The sequence below is a fragment of the Urocitellus parryii genome, chromosome 15 (assembly GCF_045843805.1).
Source record: "Urocitellus parryii isolate mUroPar1 chromosome 15, mUroPar1.hap1, whole genome shotgun sequence".
Lineage (NCBI taxonomy): Eukaryota > Metazoa > Chordata > Mammalia > Rodentia > Sciuridae > Urocitellus > Urocitellus parryii.
Window position 1 is genome coordinate 7,186,881 of NC_135545.1, and position 17,557 is coordinate 7,204,437.

Below are 17,557 nucleotides of genomic sequence, written 5' to 3' on the forward strand. Positions count from 1 at the left end.
GATTGACAGGCGGCTTTAACCAAGCATGTGCATCGGAAACTGCAAGTGCGCGGCCATGATGGTGAAAAACTCAGGGGCGGGAAGTGTGCATCCAATCTCGCGAGAGTTTCAGGCTCTCATTGCTCCGGGAGCGTTAGTTCAGATTGGCTTGTTTTGTGTTATCGCGAGAGTCGTGGGGAAGCCGTCATTTCCCTGAGGTGTAGGTTCACGTGGGATTTGGGGACCGCGTGGCTGTGTTCGGTTAGGCTTCAAACCAGAGGTGATGCGACCATCTTTTTATGGGACAGGCGCCCTGCCGTTCCTAGAAGCATTGCGGCGGCGCCATCTTTGCGAGGGGCGGAAGCTGCCGGATCTTTTAGAAGTTGAATGAAACAGTTACCCGGCAATGTGGGTTTCACTTCCAGACGGTGATTTGGAGCCATTCTTTTGCTTTTTCCGTGTAAGATGGCGCTAATAGACCTTACCGCGATTGTGGAACTATTGCATACCTGCGCTTCTAACTCGGTGGGCAGTAGCATTTGAAATGTGACTTTTGCGACTGAGAACCATAATATTTGAGTTGTAGTTCACTAGGCTGTCCGGTGGCAAAGCGCTCGCCCGGCATGGTGGGGTCCTTGGTTCAGTTCCCAACATCACACAGTTGTGGGTGACTGTTGAAATGGGTAAAGGGCTACCCAGGCAGGCCCAATGCCCAGGGGTTCACACTGGCAGAGCCAGCACATCTATTTTTAGGTGTCAGATGAGGCCTAACGTGCTTATTTAATATTAATAACCAGTCCACTTGCTGTGGTGCTTTGATCCCTGGAGTCAGGCAGTAGGGGGCATTGTGGCAATCACATACTTTGCAGTTGAGCTGGAAAGGGACAGCTTCAGGTTATTAGGACACTGCAGGCAGTCCCAGGAGGAAACTAGGTTTTTGTGTAACGTGTGGCCTGCGTGAAGCCTGTTTTTGCTGAGGGCCCACCTCCATAGTGGACATATGCAAAGACGCCACGTTTCTTCAAAAATAATTTATTTGCTTTTTATCACAAAACAGAGTTAAGGAAAGGGGCAGTGCATTTTCCAGTCTTTGCACCTCTAGAACTTGGCCCACTTCAGCAGGTACTCTCCCATTCTGTCAGCTACAGAGTATAGGATGGCCACATGGTTAAGACAGGTGGGTGCCCCTGTAGCCAAGGAGACCCCCCCTTAGTGTTCCAGCTCATTTTTTTTAAATACTGCAAGTAACTGGTAGTTCTATCGTTTTTTTTTTTTTAAATTCATGAATAAGCAGGTCATAAATTCTGACCGTACAACTCTTTAAGAAACCTTCTGAAACAGAAGCAGAGACCAAGGCTAGGCCCTTCTGTGTCAGCTTTCCAGGTCCCAAGCTGCCTGTGGAACCCAGAGAGCTGTACTGGGTCCCCCATATCCCAGGGTGGCGATGGAGGAAGGGCAGGCCAGGCCACACATGAGGCATAAACAGTCTTTATTGGGCTCAGACCAGGAGTCCATTGATCCTGAGGACCTCTGTGAACTTGTTAATTTTCTTCTCCACATTCTTTTCTGCCTGTTTTCGTAGCCTCTGTGGGGTAAAAACACACAATGGCTTTAGGAGCTGGTTCTCCACCTCAGGCTGGGATGAAGGCAGACCTTCTAGGGCAAGACCTTGCCAGCCTGGTCCACCCACAAGCACAGTCCCCTCCAGGGCAACCTCTGCCCTCACCATAAGCTGTTTTTTCTTCCGGTAATGGATCTTGGCTTTCTCCTTTCTCTTCTCCTCCAGGGTGGCTGTCACTGCCTGGTACTTCCAGCCGACCTCATGAGCCAGGCGCCCCAGGTAGGCAAACTAGAGGGGCAGAGAAAGTTTTTAAGGACATGGAGACACGGGAGTCCTCTTAACCTAAGGAGCCTGGACTGAGGCCATGGTGGTCACAAGGGGAGTAACTGTCCTAGAGGATCATGGGAAGGGAATAATAATTCAGTCCCCAGCAAGCCCACATGAAAAAGCGACACACACATCCTGTGTAAAGGCTCCCTGCTCCTGGCATCAGCTAAGCCTTTAGCGTTCTCGGCACTGCACACACACACAGTGGCATCCGCAGACCATCGTGAGAAAAAACATCATTTGCCAGTCTTGAACCTCAGGTTCACCCCAGCAGACCATAAAACCAAGTTAGAGCTGTCCAACCTGGAACTCACCTTTCTTGTTGGCTTCAGTCGCACAACCTTCAGGGCAGCAGGAACCACCATCCGCTTTTTCTGTTGGAGGAGAGGGGCTTAAAGACCTAGTGCAGAGACACTAGGCAAAGGAGGCTGGCTGCAGTAGGCGTCTCAGCCAGTTATGTTTTCATGAGGCTCAAACAATGTAGGTAATTGTGTAACATCATGGACGCTGGATGCACGACACTGTGCTGGGGGCTTGGTGTGGCTCACCTTGTCGTAGGGTGGTGGAATCCCATCAAACACCTTGAGGCGGTCCAGGGCAGCCTGGCCTCGTTTGGTCTTGTGGGGCAGCATGCCTATGGCAGAAGGATGCCAGACCTCAGTGGAGCTTAAGAGGATGTCCACCCTTCCCCACCAGGGCAGGCATGGGGCGGCCTCAGATGGTAGTGCATGTGGAGTCATCTCATGGTTGGGGAACTCGAACACGAGTGGGAGACGTCCTCATCACTGGCTGCCTGCTGCCACCACCCACAGCCCCAGGCCCAGCTCACCTCGTACAGTCCTCCAGAAGATGCGACTGGGGGCCCGGAAGTGGTACGGGCCTCGGGATGGGTTGGTATTCATCCTCTTGCGGAGGAAGGCCAGGTACTTCACTGAGGGAAGGGGAGAATATGAGGCTTGCCTTGTCCATGACAAGACCTAACAGTTCCCAACCAAACCCTAAAGTTCTAGCAAAAAACCTTAACCCCTCTATGATCACAGGTTTAACTTACACTTGTTTCTGTAGAAATTTCCAGAAATGTTGATGCCCTCACAGCGCACAACCACCACCTTGCGGCCTAAAGAGAAGGTGAGGCATTCAAGAAGGGGAAGGGTTATGAAGGGCAGAATACAGGGAGAGGGATCCTCCCTTGCACACAATTGGCAGAGCTGGGTTCATACTAAAATCTGAGCCAGGGAGGGAAGAGTTTGGCTGGCAAGTCTCAGAGCGGTGCATGGGGTTGATCTCACAGTCGTGAGACTCAAACGAAAGATGGTGATTGTTGCTCATCACTGACCTGCAAGTGGAACTAAAGGCAGGGAGGACTGTGAGCAGACTTACCCAGCAGTACCTGTTTGGCCACAATGGCCGCCAGGCGGCCCAGGAGATGGCCTCGACCATCCAGCACTAGGACCTGTGGAGACAAGGAAGGGATGAGAAAACTGACAGCTTTACTCTCCCACCTCAAGAAACCACTCTTTACCAGTTCATCTTGCCTCTGGGAGCCTCTTCCAGCTCAGACCCAAGACTTGGGTTAGTAGACCAAGGGGAAGCAAAATGCTGATCCAGCATCACCAGGCAGGACAAAACACCAAGGAACTCCCTTCTCCCTTCCTGAGACTGCATTTTGGATTGACCCAAACCTGGCAACTCCTATCCATGGCTCATACAGATACAAAATTTGTCAAACTGCAGGCTTCTAATAACCCAACTCTCCTTAAGATGTAAAATGCAATTTTTACCATGGACTTTTTCTCATTATGTTGCCCAGGCTGACTTCAAAACCCTGGGTTCAAGCAGTCCTCCTGAGTAGCTGGGTACTACAGGCATGCTACCCCTGATCTTAGCAAGTATTGTCAAAAGCCCTTGCTGGATCTGCATCCCTGGGTCCTCAGCTTCCTCATTGAGAATAGAAGCCATCAACATTAATAAAGCACACCATAATGTACTAATGTGACAGTATAAAATAATGGTTGTTACACATACTTGTGTAGTTATTGGAAAACAGTGCAGGTGGCATCAAATCTAAACCTAAGCTAGACTTCCCTACAATGTGACCTTGGCCCAAAATCTACAACTCACCTGAAAAATGAGGATAGCATCTGCCTCAAGACTATTGCCAATAAACAGGCAAAACCAGTGCACACTGCTGTTCACAGGTACACATACGCTTGATGATTATTACCACTTGCCTAGTTCTACCTACCTGGGTATGAGCCCAAACACCACAGACTTACAGGAAGAAATCCACAAGGAAATCCTCTCCAGGGCCATCCTCTTTTTTTTTTAGTTGTAGTTGGATGTAATACCTCCATTTTACTTATTTTTATGTGGTGCTGAGGATGGAACCCAGGGCCCTGCACATGCCAGGCTAGTGCTCCACCGCTGAGCCACAACCCAGCCCCCCCATCCTCTAATTATGCCTCACACGTGCTAGGTAAGCGCTCTGCCATTAGACTACAGCCCCAGCCCCAAGGACCACCCTCTTGGGTACACGTTCAACAGAAGACACAGAGCTAAGTTTCTACGGTGTTCCCTGAGGGCCTGGGGGTGATTTGGGGAACGATAGTTTGTCCTATAGCTGTGGAACTGTTAACAGCCCTCTACTTCCAGCAACCCCAAAACAAGGGGGGAAATAAAGCAATTCCTGAACACTCGGAAGGCGAGTTTTCTCAACCTACTGCATAAGGGAATTTCGCATTGAAATGCCACAAGCTGTAGGAAACCTTGATCCCGAATTAGGCTTAAGCAGTTAGGCCTTGGGCACAACGGCAGTGGCCTCCATTTTGGTCCAGCCTCAGGTTCCCATCGCCCGACATCAGTCAGACCGCCGCGTGTTCCCCATGGCCGGGGTCTGAACAAAGACCTGACGCCAAGGGCTCCCACCCGCTACCCAAGATTAAGACAAGGAAGGCGTAACCGTAAAACAAACTCTCACCATCACCCTTCGCCTTGAGAAGGAATAAACTGCCGCCTTTTAGCCACTCCTCGACCTTAAAACAGCCGCGGTTTCTCCTACATCCCTACGGATTACCCACTAAAACCAGCTCCTTTTTGTTAACTGCTGATCTGAAGCTTCACAACGTATGTAGAAGGGAATACTGGGCCCAACTCTGTTCCCGACTGGATCCCACGCGACCCCACACCACCCCAGCCGCGCAGACACCGAACCTGCCCCTCCGCCATCTTCGGCAGCCGCCTGGGAAAGAAGGAAGTGTTGGCGCAGGGTTTCTTATCCCTTGCCGCAAGGGCGGAGGCAGCAACGCTACACTGGCGCAGCGGAGAAGTTTCTGTCTTCTCATTGGCTAAAGTGCTGTACGCGTGCGCAGAGATGCCCTAGGGGGAAGGCGGGCGGTCTTCTGACTGACCAATCCGATCGGACCTCGGGCGGCCATGCCTGTGAGGGGCTAGAGATCACGTGGGTCGTGAGGCGGTTCTGTCGGGTGGGGCTGTCGAGGCTCGGCAGCCATCTTTTTGAGGGGCTGCTGATCTACTCCACTCGACTTGTCGCCGTTACTCCATCAGGCGACTGAGGGTTGCAGGGTACGTGATGGCCTGCAGGGGGCAAGCAGATCCGCCTGGGCAGCCCTTAGGCGCTCAGTCTAGGTTAGGGGATGTGGATTTGATGCCTGGTAGGCCTCGTGGTGAGCAGGACGAACTGCTGCACTTATCTGGGCCCCGGCATCCGCCTTTGTGAAACAGGTGGAGGTGGATGATGAAGAAATGACTTCCAGATGCCGGGGCTGCACCAATCTGCTGCGGATCCCAAAGCAGCTTTCCGCTTTCCAGACTCTTGGCCTTTGCTTCTGCCGTCTCTCTTGCTTGGGATGCCCTCCCTGCTCTTCCGCCCACCGCTCACTGCAGAATCTGTCTTGTTATGATCCCAGTGCCTTTGGGCTCATGAGTCCTTTCCTCCAGAGAGCCTCCCCATCTATCCCAGCCTGGGCCAGATGCCTCCTGGGGGATCCCACACTGTCTGTGCTCCCTTTATTCAAGTGTGTGTCATCTTGCCCCGGCTCTGGAGTGCCCTGGGACTCCTCCAAAGACCCGGCGCGCCAGAGCCCTGGGCTGGTTTTGCCTCACATCTGGGTCTTAGAATTGCCTAGTACAGGCTCTGGGCCCCAGGAGGCTTGAACAGAAACATTGCATTAACTAAACAAAACTCAAGCCCTATGCCGTCCCATTCATAACCCGTCCCAACCACAGACAAGTCCAACCAGAACTGGTAGAAAATAATGATTTATATACAAGTTCATGGGGACAAGGGCTTTATACAGAGGGCTGAGTTCTGGCGTACCCTCCATCCTGAGGGGCAATGGTGCCTAGGAAGGGACCAGTCTGTAGCCGCCTTCCTCTGTGTACTGGGCGTGTGTCCTCTGATAGGTGAGTCCTCTTGCTGGGCCTCAGTGTCCTGTGTAAAATGGGATGATAAATATGTCGTCGTCTTGGGTTATTTGAGGATCCACGGACAGAGGAGAGGGAAAGAAAATACTTAGCTCCAGGCAGCACACAGACTGCCCCAAACAACTCTGTTCCCAGTGAGCAGCAGGCATCTGTCTTAAGGACATCACTGTCTAAGAAAAACTCTTGTGCAATGGTGGAAATGGTCTCCATCCCTGCTCTCCAGCTGGTTAGCCACCAGCCACGTGTGACTACTGAGCACTTCAAATGTGACTATGGGGCAACTCAGGCTTTTTTTTTTTTAAATTTCATCCAATTTTTATTAAATTTAAGAAATTAATAATATAGTTATTGAGCGAGTAAGAAAACAAGTGCAAAGTGCAAAGCTCTGCAAGTGCAAAGCTCCTGAATGTTAAATGCAGATCAAGCGGTTCTGATAAAAATGTGTCACTTTGTAGCTCAGTGGTGGACCCTTGCCTTGGGTGTGCAGGCCCGGGGTTCCAGCCCTGCATACATTCTTTTGTGCATACACAAAAGAAAAATGTCATCTGACTTTAGACATGATGTATACACACTGATTCTGAAATATGCAAAAAGAGAGTAAAGTATTTCATTGACTATAGTTTGGATACAACAGGTAAAGTAAAACATAAGGGCTGGGGATGTGGCTCAAGCGGTAGCGCACTCGCCTGGCATGCGTGCAGCCCGGGTTCGATCCTCAGCACCACATACAAAACAAAGATGTTGTGTCCGCCGATAACTAAAAAATAAATATTAAAAAAATTTCTCTCTCCCCCTCTCTCACTCTCTCTTTAAAAAAAAAAAAAGTAAAACATAATATTTAAAGTATTTCAAGGCTTAGTGGTAGAGTGCTCACCTAGTGCAGGTGAGGCACTGGGTTCGCTCCTCAGCACCACATAAAAATAAGTAAAAATAAAAGCATTGTGTCCACCTACAACTAAAAAAATATATTTAAAAAAAAGTATTTCAAGTTACCTTTTTTTTTGTGTGTGTGTGTTTGTGGTACTGAGGATTCAACCCAGGGGTGTGCTACCTCTGAGTTAGATCCCCAGCCCTTTTATTTTATTTAAAAAATATTTATAGTTGTAGATGGACATAATACCTTTATTTAATTTATTTTTTTATGCAATGCTGATGATCAAACCCAGTGCCTCACACATGCTAGGCAAGTGCTGTATCACTGAGCCACAACCCCAGCCCCTTTTATTTTATTTTTGAGACAGGGTCTTGCTAATTGGTTGAGGTTGGTCTCAAATGTTCAATCCTCCTTCAGCCTCCTGAATTGTTGGGATTACAGGCGTGTGCCTCTGTGCTGTCTAAAGTTACCTGCTGCTTTTCCTTTTTTTTTTTTTTTTTTTTGACATGAGGACTAAGGAATTGAAAATCACATGTGGCTTCATTGTATTTCCACTTGGCAGTGTTTCTCTGAGGGCCTTTCCTTGTGTCACTTCACTTAGCCTTGAGGCAGTCCTATGATGGAAAGCACTATTTTTAGAGACTCTTGTAAGGAAAGGGAACCCAGGTAGACAAGTGAAGGGTTTGTGTTAGATTAGGGCAGGCTGAGGGCTGGGGTGAAGCTCCAAGGTGCAGTATTTGTCCAGCATGCTCAAGGTGCTGGGGGTGGGGTGGGGGCAGGCAGCCTGGGATCAAATCTTGGTTGTCACTCACAAGCTGTGTGCCTTCTGGCAAATTAACTTGCCTTTCTATGCCTTGGTTTCAGCCTGTATGAAGTGGGGCTCATAATAGCACTTCTCAAGGAAGTGAGTTAATCTGTAGAGAGGTCGAGCCCCAGGCCTGTGCCAGAGGGATGACTGAGTACTATTCCCCCTAGGTCCCTCTAGGCCTTCCTCCTGCTACCCCTGCCTCCTCTCCCCACACCTGTTTTCAGATTCTCTCCTCCCTCTGGGGTTTCCCTTGGTTCCCTGCTGCCCTGGGGCTAGTTGAACTTCCTGAAACACCTGAAGGACTGAGCAAAGGCAGTCCCCCCACCCTCAGGGCCACGCCATTCCTGCCCCAGAAGGACACTGGGTCCTGGCATGCAAACTCCAGCACCCAGTATCTCCCGGGGTCCTCATTCCCTCAGGTCCCCCCTGAATCACTGTCTCCTCCTGAGCTTGCTTCCCCCTGGGTTCCCCACTGGCTACCCCGTCACTGGGCCAGACCTGAGGGCATCTGTGTCAGCTCCTCCGCCAAGCTGCTCAGTCCAGTCTTGTGCTTCTTGACCCCCTCCCCTGATTCTCTGCCCCCCCCACTCTCCCTCCATCGTTCTGCCCTGAACCCAGGCCTTGGCCTCTCTCTGTGGACCCTTGCTGGCCTCCTCCTTGGCCTCCTGTCTCTTCTTCTACAGGTCCTCCTGGGCCCCTAGGAGTCTTTCAGCACCTAGCACCGGCCCTGCCACTCTTCCGCCCACAACCCTCCTGGGGCTCCCAGGACACCCCCACCCCTCCAGTCTAAGTCCAGAGTCCCTGGCCTGGCCTCCCGGCCCCACAGCATGAAGAAGAACTCACCAAGACGACGCCCCCGCCGGGTCAGCACTCCACAAGCAGCACACCCTGGGGACTGGAGGCAGGGGGCACCTGTGGGCCCCACAGGGTCAGCCTCAGGTGGGCAGGCAGAGCCTCCAGCCCCCCCTTCCCTTCCCATCTCTCTGCGCCCCCTCATCTGTTCCTCACCTGAGGGGCAGGGCGGCCATTCACCCTTCTCCAGCGCAGGCACAAGAGAGCGGCCAGTGGTGGGAGGGCCACGGGCAGCAGCAGCAGCAGGAACAGCAGGTGGGACTGAGGGGCTGGCAGTGCTGTTGCCCCCAGGGCCCGGGGACTCCTTGGGGGCGGCAGGGTGGAGGAGTCTGAGGAGAGAGGGGACCCGGTGAACGAGGAGAAGGGCTGTGTCAGGGAAAGCAGGAGTCCTGCTGGGGCCAGCTGTGGGACCTCAGTGGGCGCCAGCCTCCCCTCCCTGACCGCAGCTGCCTCATCCCCAGAGAAATGAGGACGGATAATCATTGCACTTACCTCACAAGGCTGACACAAAATCATGAGGGTATGTACACAGCGTGCTTAGGCGAGAACCTGGCTCTTAGGTTATATTTTATTTCATACTTAAACTCAAATGTTTCCAGTGGTTATGTACCTGTCATTTCCCAGTCCTGAGACCCCACCCCCATCCCCTGCCCCCAGGGAGCAGGAACCTTATCTGGGTGATTTACCAGCAGAACCTATGATTTAAGTATGTGAATGAATGGACATTTAGAGAATAAAACAGTAACAGAGCTGGGCACAGTGGCATAGGCCTGTAATCCTAGAGATTTAGGAGGCTGGGGCATGAGGACACAAGTTGGAGGCCAGCTTCAGCAACTCAGGGGGACCTTGTCTCAAAAAATAAAAAGGCTGGAGTGTAATTCAGTGGTAGAGCGCTTGCCCAGCATGCACAAAGTGCTGGGTTCAATCCCCCATACTGCAGGTAAATAAATAAACACACCCAGTGACATACAATATATGAACCTACGGTGTCCCTGGGGCTCTGCAAATATGGTCCTTTTTTCCTCTCTGTACCTTCAGCTTCCCTCCTACCCACTCAGCTTCAGTCTCACAGGCCTCCCTGATGTCCCCTAAACACAGGCAGATTTCTGCCCCAGGGTCTTTGGCACTGGCTATTCCTTTGTTCCCAACTTCCAGTAATTTCCAACCACCACCCAGCTCAGGATTCTATCATCTTGTTTTAATTTGATGACAGTGAGCTACTTTCTTGTTTATTTGTGTGTCGGGTGTTTATCAACTGTTTCCCGGATTAGTGTGTCAACCCTGAGCTGCAGTTACTTGAGTTACTTGGGTTATTTTTGGCAGCAGTGTAGATGAAGCCCAGGGCCATGCACATGCCAGCAAGCGCTGTGCCACCGCCCTAAAGCCTGGCCCGATTTATTTATTTATTTATGTATTCAGATAGAGTTGCACTGATTTACCCAGGCTGGCCTTGACCTGCGATCCTCCTGCCTTAGCTTCTGGAGAAGCTGGGATTGCAGCACCTGAATCACTAAATACTTTTTTTTTTTAATCTTTATTTTTTAGTTTTCGGCAGGCACAACATCTTTGTTTGTATGTGGTGCTGAGGATCGAACCCAGGCCGCACGCATGCCAGGCGAGCGCGCTACCACTGAGCCACATCCCCAGCCCCCTAAATAATTTTTTTTAAACACTGAATAGAGTTTGGGGGGATATTGCATTAAATAAAAATATTAAATTATTGATATCTTAATAGAATCCTACATTGGGGATGTGGCTCAGTGGTAGAGCACTTCCCTAGCATGTGTGAGGGACTGGGTTTGCTCCTCAGCACCATATAAAAATAAATAAATAAAATTAAGGTATGTGTCCATCTACAATGAAAAATATTTAAAATATATATATATATATATATATATATATATATATATATATATATATATGTGTCAGAGAGCATAACGACCATGAAGAAGCCAGCCATCTACCAGAGTCCTGGAGCAGATTTACTCTCACAGGCCCTGGTGACAGTGGATCTTGGACTTCTGGCTTCCAGCACTGGGTCATCTGTGGTTTAAGTCACTCTGTGGGGCTTTGTCACGGCAGCGCTCACAAACTCATATACACACTCAAGTGTGTATAAATAAGTGGTAAAATCCGAATAAACTCTGTGGATTGGACCAATGTCAATTTCCTGGTTTTAATTTTGTTCTATTAGTTAATTAACAAGCAAATGTAAACTGGAGAGGCTGGGCATGGAGGGCAGGGGATCGCCTTAATGTCTTTGCAGTTTTTCAATGATTTTTCCCAAAGGAAAAAAAGCTTAAAAATAAAACAACTCAGGGGCTGCGTTTGTAGCTCAGCGACAGAGCGCTTGCCTAGCATATGTGAGGCGCTGGATTCCATCCTCAGCACCACATAAAAATAATAAATACATAAATAAAATAAATAAAGATTTTTTAAAATAAATAAAACAACTATTAACTTGCTAAGAAATAAGAAACATTGAGTTGGACATGATGGTGCGTGCCTGTAATCCTAGCAGTTTGGGAGGTTGTGGCAGGAGGATCACAAGTTCCAAGCCAGCCTCAGCAATGGCGAGGCACTAAGCAACTCAGTGAGACCCTGTCTCTAAATAAAACACAAAATAGGGCTGGGGATGTGGCTCAGTGGTCGAGTGCCCCTGAGTTCAATCCCCAGTACCAAAAAAAAAAAAAAAAAATTAAAATCCTGAGGAAAAAATGAATCCATCTTTTTTCCCCCCACATGGCAGCCAGGAATTTAAAATTTAAATAAGTGACTGCCTGTGTCTGTGGTCAGGGTTTCTTAGACACACAGGCAGGGACTACAGCTTCCTTCTCAAAGATGGGTAAACTGAAGCAGAAAGGGGAATGAACTTGCTCCAGGTCGTACCAGTTGGGAGCAAGGGCTCTCTGGGACACCCTGAGCAGGAGGGACAGGAGGGTACCAGTGGGCTTCAGGGACTGGGAGCCGTTACCGGGCTGGCACTGCAGCTCCAGGCACCGAGAGAAATTCCGGCGGGTGATCCAGGGCTTCAGAGCCACCAGCTGCTCGAGGGTGTCCTGCAGGAGGTGGGAGATGTTGGTCTGGACGAAGCGAAGGCAGCTGGGGAGGGGCTGGGAGCAGGGGAGGGAGATGTCACGGCCACATGGCCCCAGCATCTCCAGCCAGCCAGCCCAGGGCTTTCCCTGCCAGCAACATCCAGCAATGAACCCAACGAGGCCTCAATCTCAGAGTTGAGACCCCCAGACTCCCTGGTGGCAAGGGGACATGACCCCTTAGCTGCCCCTCTCATCGGGGCCTAAGAAACCTGGGCCCAATTGTGGAGCCCTTCACCATCTTCTGGTACCCAGCAGCAGTGTCCCTGGGGACCTCAGGGACATTCTCCCTTGGGGCTCTGCTGCCAAAAGAACTCCCAGTGAGGCTCCGGAGCTTCACTTGCGGTGCCTGGGAGGCACCCTCCCCTCATTCATCCCCCGAGCTCAGGGCTGACCTGGAAGGCACATAAGGTGACAAAGTGTATTTCAGTGTTGACGTCCTCCAGGAGGATTTTCATCTGAGACCCGGCCACAGTTTTGAGTTGCTCCATCCAGCGCTGAGCCAGTACCAGCTGCCACAGCGCCTTGCAGAGTTCTTCCTGGGGAGGGACAGGCCATACCCTCAATCTGAGGGAGGAGGCTGGGGCTGGACTCCTGGGTCTGAGGGAGGAGGGTTGGTCCTGGTTCCCTGGGTCTGAGGGAGGAGGCTGGGGCTGGACCCCTGGGTCTGAGGGAGGAGGCTGGTCCTGGTTCCCTGGGTCTGAGGGAGGAGGCTGGGCCTGGACCTCTGGGTCTGAAGGAGGAGGCTAGGCCTGGACCCCTGAGTCTGAGGGAGGAGGCTGGGCCTGGACCCCTGGGTCTGAGGGAGAGGGAGGCTCTTGGCTCACTAGTGTGGCCCCTGAAGGGTGGAGAATCTTGCATCTGGTCCCCACCTCTGTCCCAGGCCCATCCCACCTATGACTCACGTCCTGCAGGTTGGAGGCCACAGTGACTGGGTAATCGTGAAGCAGGTAGTCAGACTGCAGAGAAAAGAGGGTTAGGCCTGGCTGAGAGCCGGAGAAACAAAACTATGGAGACTCAGAGATGGAAGGCAGAGACCTGGGGCAAGGGGCAGAGACCAAGGGAGAGAGATGACAGATACCCAGTCACAGAACTTTGAGCTCAAGCAGGGACCCAGGGGAGGGGACCAGCCAGGAAGGCTCACCAGCTTGCGGATGGTGGCTGCAAAAGTGGATGTGATGGGGCTGTGCTTGAAGGAGCAGTCGGGGGTCCCCCGGAGGCCAGGGCTCAGCAGCAGCAGCAGCAGCAGTGAGGACTACGGGGGCCACGGGCCAGTCAGCGCTGCTCCACCTCCCCCACCCTCTCTTGTCTGTCCCCTTCTCAGGTCTCATTCCAGATCTTCCCGTCCCCTCTCTCCCCTGCATCTTGTCTGATGTGTCCCCATCTCTCCCCAACATGGCCTACTCCTGTCTCTTGTCCAAAACAGAAACCGGCCACTTTCATCCATCCTGTCTCATCTCTCTCCATCTCCACCTCCCTCCACATCTCTCCCCTCCCTACCTCTTTCCCCGCCTCTGTCCATCTCCCCACCTCTGCCCATGACCTCACACCTCTGTCCATCTCCCCACCTCTGCCCATGACCTCACACCTCTGCCCATCTCCCCACCTCTGCCCATGACCTCACACCTCTGCCCATCTCCCCATCTCTGCCACCTACTACACCTGTCCACCTCCCCCAACTCCTCCCCACCTCCCCTTCAGCTCGCCCATCTTGACCTGGTGCCCCCCTCCTCCCAGGTATACGCACAATTGGGCTCCAGGCTGGCGCCAGCACTATCATCTCTGCCGAGAGCCCCTCATGCCTGTGGCCGGGTCTTGGAAGGGACAGAAGAGCTGGTCTCGGACACGCACCCCTCAGCCCCTTTCTCGCCCGCCCCTTCGCCTCCCCGCCCCTCCCTCCTGCCCTTGATGTGGCTAAGTTTCCGCCTCCTACTCCCCCAGGCTTCCTGCGTGAGCCCCAGTTACACTGAAAACTCATCTCCCCTTCCAAGAACCCCGACGTCCGGTCCCCGAAACCCTCCTCAGGTCAGGGACCCGGCAACGGGGTTCCCCATGCCATGCTCCCTCAGCCGCAGGAACGGGGACCCCAGCCCCGCCCCTCGGGGACCTGGAGTCCCATTCTCCTCACGCACTAGGCTTGCCCCAGCTGGGTGTGGAAGGGCTAAGCTGGGTGACAGCCAGAGACCGAAAGTGAAAGGAAATTTTGGGGGGAGACCGCGAGCAGGGGTGGAATCGGGTCGAGGCAGAGGGCGCCCCCTGGTGGGGACAGGTGGCGCCTTCGCCTAGACGGCGTGCACAGCGCCGAGCCCAAGGCGCACCAAGCCAGGCGCAGGCCACCCTGAAACCTCCTTCCTCACCCAAAAATCTTCTTCAACGCCCCAAGGTAGATGGCAGTTCCATCCCTCCAGGCTCTCAGGCCCAACGCCTTGGAGTCCACTTGGACGCCTCTGCGCCTTTCACTGCATAATGGCAGGCCCATCAACAAATGGATTGGCTCACCTTCAAATTTAGCCGGAGTTCTACCAATTCTCACCACTGCAACTGCCGTCATCTGGGTCCTGCTACCACCTCCGGCCTGGGACACCACTCACTAGGCTCCCTGCTTCTGCCCCAGAGACTCTAGTGGCTCTCCAAGCAGTCAAAAGAAGTCCATGCAGACCTGTCAGCTCCTGTAGCTCCCCTCATTCAGAACAATGGTCCACATGGAACCGCAGGATCTGGTCCCCTCTCCCCTCTGACCTCACCTCCTGTCCCTCTCCGACACCAGCCCTCCTTGCTGTGTGCGAGGTGGGCAGACTCCTGCCTTAGGCCTTTGCACTGGCTGTTTTGGCCTGGCCCCAGACACCTATGTGGCGCACCCCCATCTCAGTCAGGTGTTTCCTTAACTCACAGGCAGGGGCTTGCAGACACCCTTTAAAAATCGCACTTCTCCACACACCCCTTTTTTAAACAGCCCCGCCCCCCAGAGTTCCTACTCACCCCTACTTCATACTTGTCACCTTCTAACGCACCCTGTGGCTTTCTGATCTTCATGGTTGTTTTTTTCCAGGGGACATGGGCTCCAGGAGGTCCTCAGTAGGATATCTGTTTTACCCTTTCTGAGTTTCTAGAACTGTTTGGCCCTAGCAGCTGCTCCACAGATATTGGCTGAATGATCCCACAACCGGATCCTGACCTCTTCCCTTCTTCACCATTGCTGAGTTATAGAGACTGTGTCTGGCTCTTGCGGCTGGTTCCTGGGAGATAAAACCTTGGAATTTCCCAGGTATTAGGAGTGTCACTGTTATTCATGGTTGCCACCTTGACAAGCCCGAGTTTATTCTGAGGGAGGCTGGTCATACTAGAAAGACCAATTATGTGATTAGAGAGCTGAGGATTTGAGCTAGACTTGCGAAACTCTGGGAAGTGTTGGGGACCTGTCTACCAGAGGAAGCCTGGGTAACAATTTTGGATTTTGGGGGGCTGGGGTTGTGGCTCAGTGGTAGAGTGCTTGCCCACCATGCATGAGGCACTAGGTTCGATCCCCAGCACCACATAAACGTAAAATAAAGATATTGTGCCCATCTAAAACTAAAAAATAAATATTTAAAAAAAATTTTTTGAGGCTCTTGTTATTGGTGAGCACAGTACACCAGGAAGGTGATTGATATTTGCTCTGATTCCCTGGGGGATGAGGGTTTGGTACAGCCAGCCCTCAGCGTTCATGATTTTTTTTTTTTTTTGGTACTCAGAGGCATTCAACCACTGAGCCACATCCCCAGCCCTATTTTGTATTTCATTTAAAGACAGGGTCTCATTGAGTTGCTTAGCGCCTCACTGTTGCTGAGGCTGGCTTTGAACTCTTGATCCTCCTGCTCCAGCCTCCCAGCCTCTGGGATTACAGGGGTGCGCCACTGCTCCCAGTCTGGTCTGTATTCTTTCTAATGACACTGTGATTGTGAGTATAGCACTTTCCAGAGTTCTTGAACCTGAAGAGGTCATGAGAGCCCTGGATTTGTAGTCAGTGGGTCAGAAGTACAGGTGGCTGGTGGATGTCTGGGGGAGAGGCTTGTTTAGGACTGAGCCTTACCCTGTGGGGCGGGGCCCACTCTGAGAACGGAGCACACACCTGGTGCTGTGGTACTACAATGCTGAGTACCCACAGTGCTGCCAGCTCAGTGCTGGGGATGTGGCTCTGCATGAAAGGTACATTTCTTGCCCTGATGAAGTTGGCAGACTCTGAGTAAGCTGACCCGGAAATGATGATTTCATTGCAGACATATTATGTGCCTTTAAAACAAAGGCACTAGCTGGATGTGGTGGCAAACATTTATAATCCCAGTGAGGAGGCTGAGGCAGGAGGATGGCAAGTTTGAGGCCAGCCTCAGCAACTTAGCAAGACACTGTCTCAAAATACAAAGGGCTGGGGACGTAGCTCAGTGGTAGAGCAACCCTGGGTCCAATCCTTAGAATGAATGAATCAGAAGGCCCTGATATGAGCAGCCTTCCCCCATTTCTTCTCTCCAAGGTGCTCAGCTCTTCCCTGGGTGCTCTGGTGCTGACATGGCCTACCCGCCCCGTGGAACTCAGGCTGGGTCGTGTGGCTTGCTTGGCTGACTACTGAGAGTGGGAGTGCCAGGCCCCTCTGGGTGGACGCTGCCCAGGCTGGGGGTGGACAGTGATGGTGAGAGGTGCACCGTAGGGGCCTCTGCGATGACTTGATTGGAAATTTAATCCCCAAATTCATGTTAATGGCATTTAGAGGCGTGACCTTTGCGGGGGATGACTGGGTTATGAGGACATTAATCCATTCATTAATTAATGGAGGACAGGTTACGGAGGAAGTGGCTTTGCTCTGAAAGTGAGCTCTCTAGCAGGCCAGCACCGCCTTGCCACACCATGTCCTCTGCCTCCTGCTGATGCGGGGAAGATGTCCTCCACAGGTGCAGTTCCTCTCGGCCTCCAGAACCATGAGCCTTTTATTCTTTGCAAATGACCAGTCTGGCACATGCCTATAATCCCAGTGACTCTGGAGGCTGAGGCAGGAGGATCACAAGTTGAAAGCCAGCTTCAGCAACTTAGGCCCTAAGTAGCTTAGCCAGATCCTGTCCCAAAATAAAAAAATAAAAAGGGCTGGGGATGTGGCTTGGTGGTTAAGTACCCCTGGGTTCATTCAGGGATAGCCACAGAGAGTGGAGTAAACCAGCGTCTCTCAGCCAAGTTCCCTGGCTGACTCCCAGGGCAGAGGGACCCTGCCAATCCTTTTTTTTTTTTTTTTTAATATTTTTTTAGTTGTAGTCGGACACAAAATCTTTATTTATTTATTTATTCATATGTGGTGCTGAGGATCGAACCCAGGGTCTCGCACGTGCTAGGCGAATGCTCTACCGCTGAGCCCCAGCCGCGCCCCCCCCAATCCTTGATGGACGGGCCACGTGAGCGAAAGGAGCTCTGGCCCTGGAACACACAGTGACTCCCGCTGCAGCAAAGCCCGGCCCACGCTGCCCAGCAACATTTCTCTTCCCTGCTCTCTTCCTCTCCCTTCTCACGGGGCCCAGGGAGCCACCTTTTCGTGATAATTGACCTCTTCTGTCTTGTCCTGTGGCAGGCAGAGCCACGGCCCCCAAGGATGTCCACAT

General features: G+C 52.0%; 2 protein-coding genes and 4 non-coding genes across 12 annotated transcripts; all 6 read right to left on the reverse strand.

Annotated features, from left to right (window-relative positions):
* Nucleotides 1-1,451: 1,451 nt before the first annotated feature.
* Nucleotides 1,452-5,168, reverse strand: Rpl13a (ribosomal protein L13a). The gene is made up of 8 exons (XM_026406273.2): nt 5,078-5,168; nt 3,248-3,320; nt 2,919-2,984; nt 2,697-2,798; nt 2,416-2,501; nt 2,182-2,241; nt 1,706-1,828; nt 1,452-1,564 (listed from the first exon to the last, which is right to left on the reverse strand). Exons 1-8 carry the CDS (start codon nt 5,090-5,092, stop codon nt 1,478-1,480), a joined length of 612 nt encoding a protein of 203 aa, XP_026262058.1. The 5' UTR covers nt 5,093-5,168; the 3' UTR covers nt 1,452-1,477.
* On the reverse strand, nt 2,021-2,112 carry LOC113195046 (small nucleolar RNA SNORD35). The gene has a single exon (XR_003302355.1). It is a non-coding gene; the product is annotated as a small nucleolar RNA SNORD35 (small nucleolar RNA).
* On the reverse strand, nt 2,307-2,376 carry LOC113195055 (small nucleolar RNA SNORD34). Its single transcript, XR_003302363.1, has one exon. It is a non-coding gene; the product is annotated as a small nucleolar RNA SNORD34 (small nucleolar RNA).
* LOC113195052 (small nucleolar RNA Z195/SNORD33/SNORD32 family) lies at nt 2,576-2,660 on the reverse strand. Its single transcript, XR_003302360.1, has one exon. It is a non-coding gene; the product is annotated as a small nucleolar RNA Z195/SNORD33/SNORD32 family (small nucleolar RNA).
* LOC113195053 (small nucleolar RNA Z195/SNORD33/SNORD32 family) lies at nt 3,123-3,206 on the reverse strand. The gene has a single exon (XR_003302361.1). It is a non-coding gene; the product is annotated as a small nucleolar RNA Z195/SNORD33/SNORD32 family (small nucleolar RNA).
* A 961-nt stretch (nt 5,169-6,129) lies between the features above and the next one.
* Nucleotides 6,130-14,180, reverse strand: Flt3lg (fms related receptor tyrosine kinase 3 ligand). 7 transcript variants are annotated; one of them, XM_077793014.1, is made up of 10 exons: nt 14,072-14,180; nt 13,687-13,753; nt 13,084-13,194; nt 12,845-12,898; nt 12,335-12,478; nt 11,819-11,957; nt 9,001-9,173; nt 8,836-8,904; nt 6,997-7,067; nt 6,130-6,317 (listed from the first exon to the last, which is right to left on the reverse strand). In XM_077793014.1, exons 2-8 carry the CDS (start codon nt 13,717-13,719, stop codon nt 8,857-8,859), a joined length of 702 nt encoding a protein of 233 aa, XP_077649140.1. In that variant the 5' UTR covers nt 13,720-13,753; nt 14,072-14,180; the 3' UTR covers nt 6,130-6,317; nt 6,997-7,067; nt 8,836-8,856. The 7 variants fall into 7 exon arrangements, with proteins under 7 accessions (XP_077649140.1, XP_077649141.1, XP_077649139.1 ...); XM_077793015.1 differs by having other exon boundaries at nt 14,047-14,180; XM_077793013.1 differs by having other exon boundaries at nt 11,819-11,903; nt 13,687-14,180.
* Nucleotides 14,181-17,557: the final 3,377 nt, after the last annotated feature.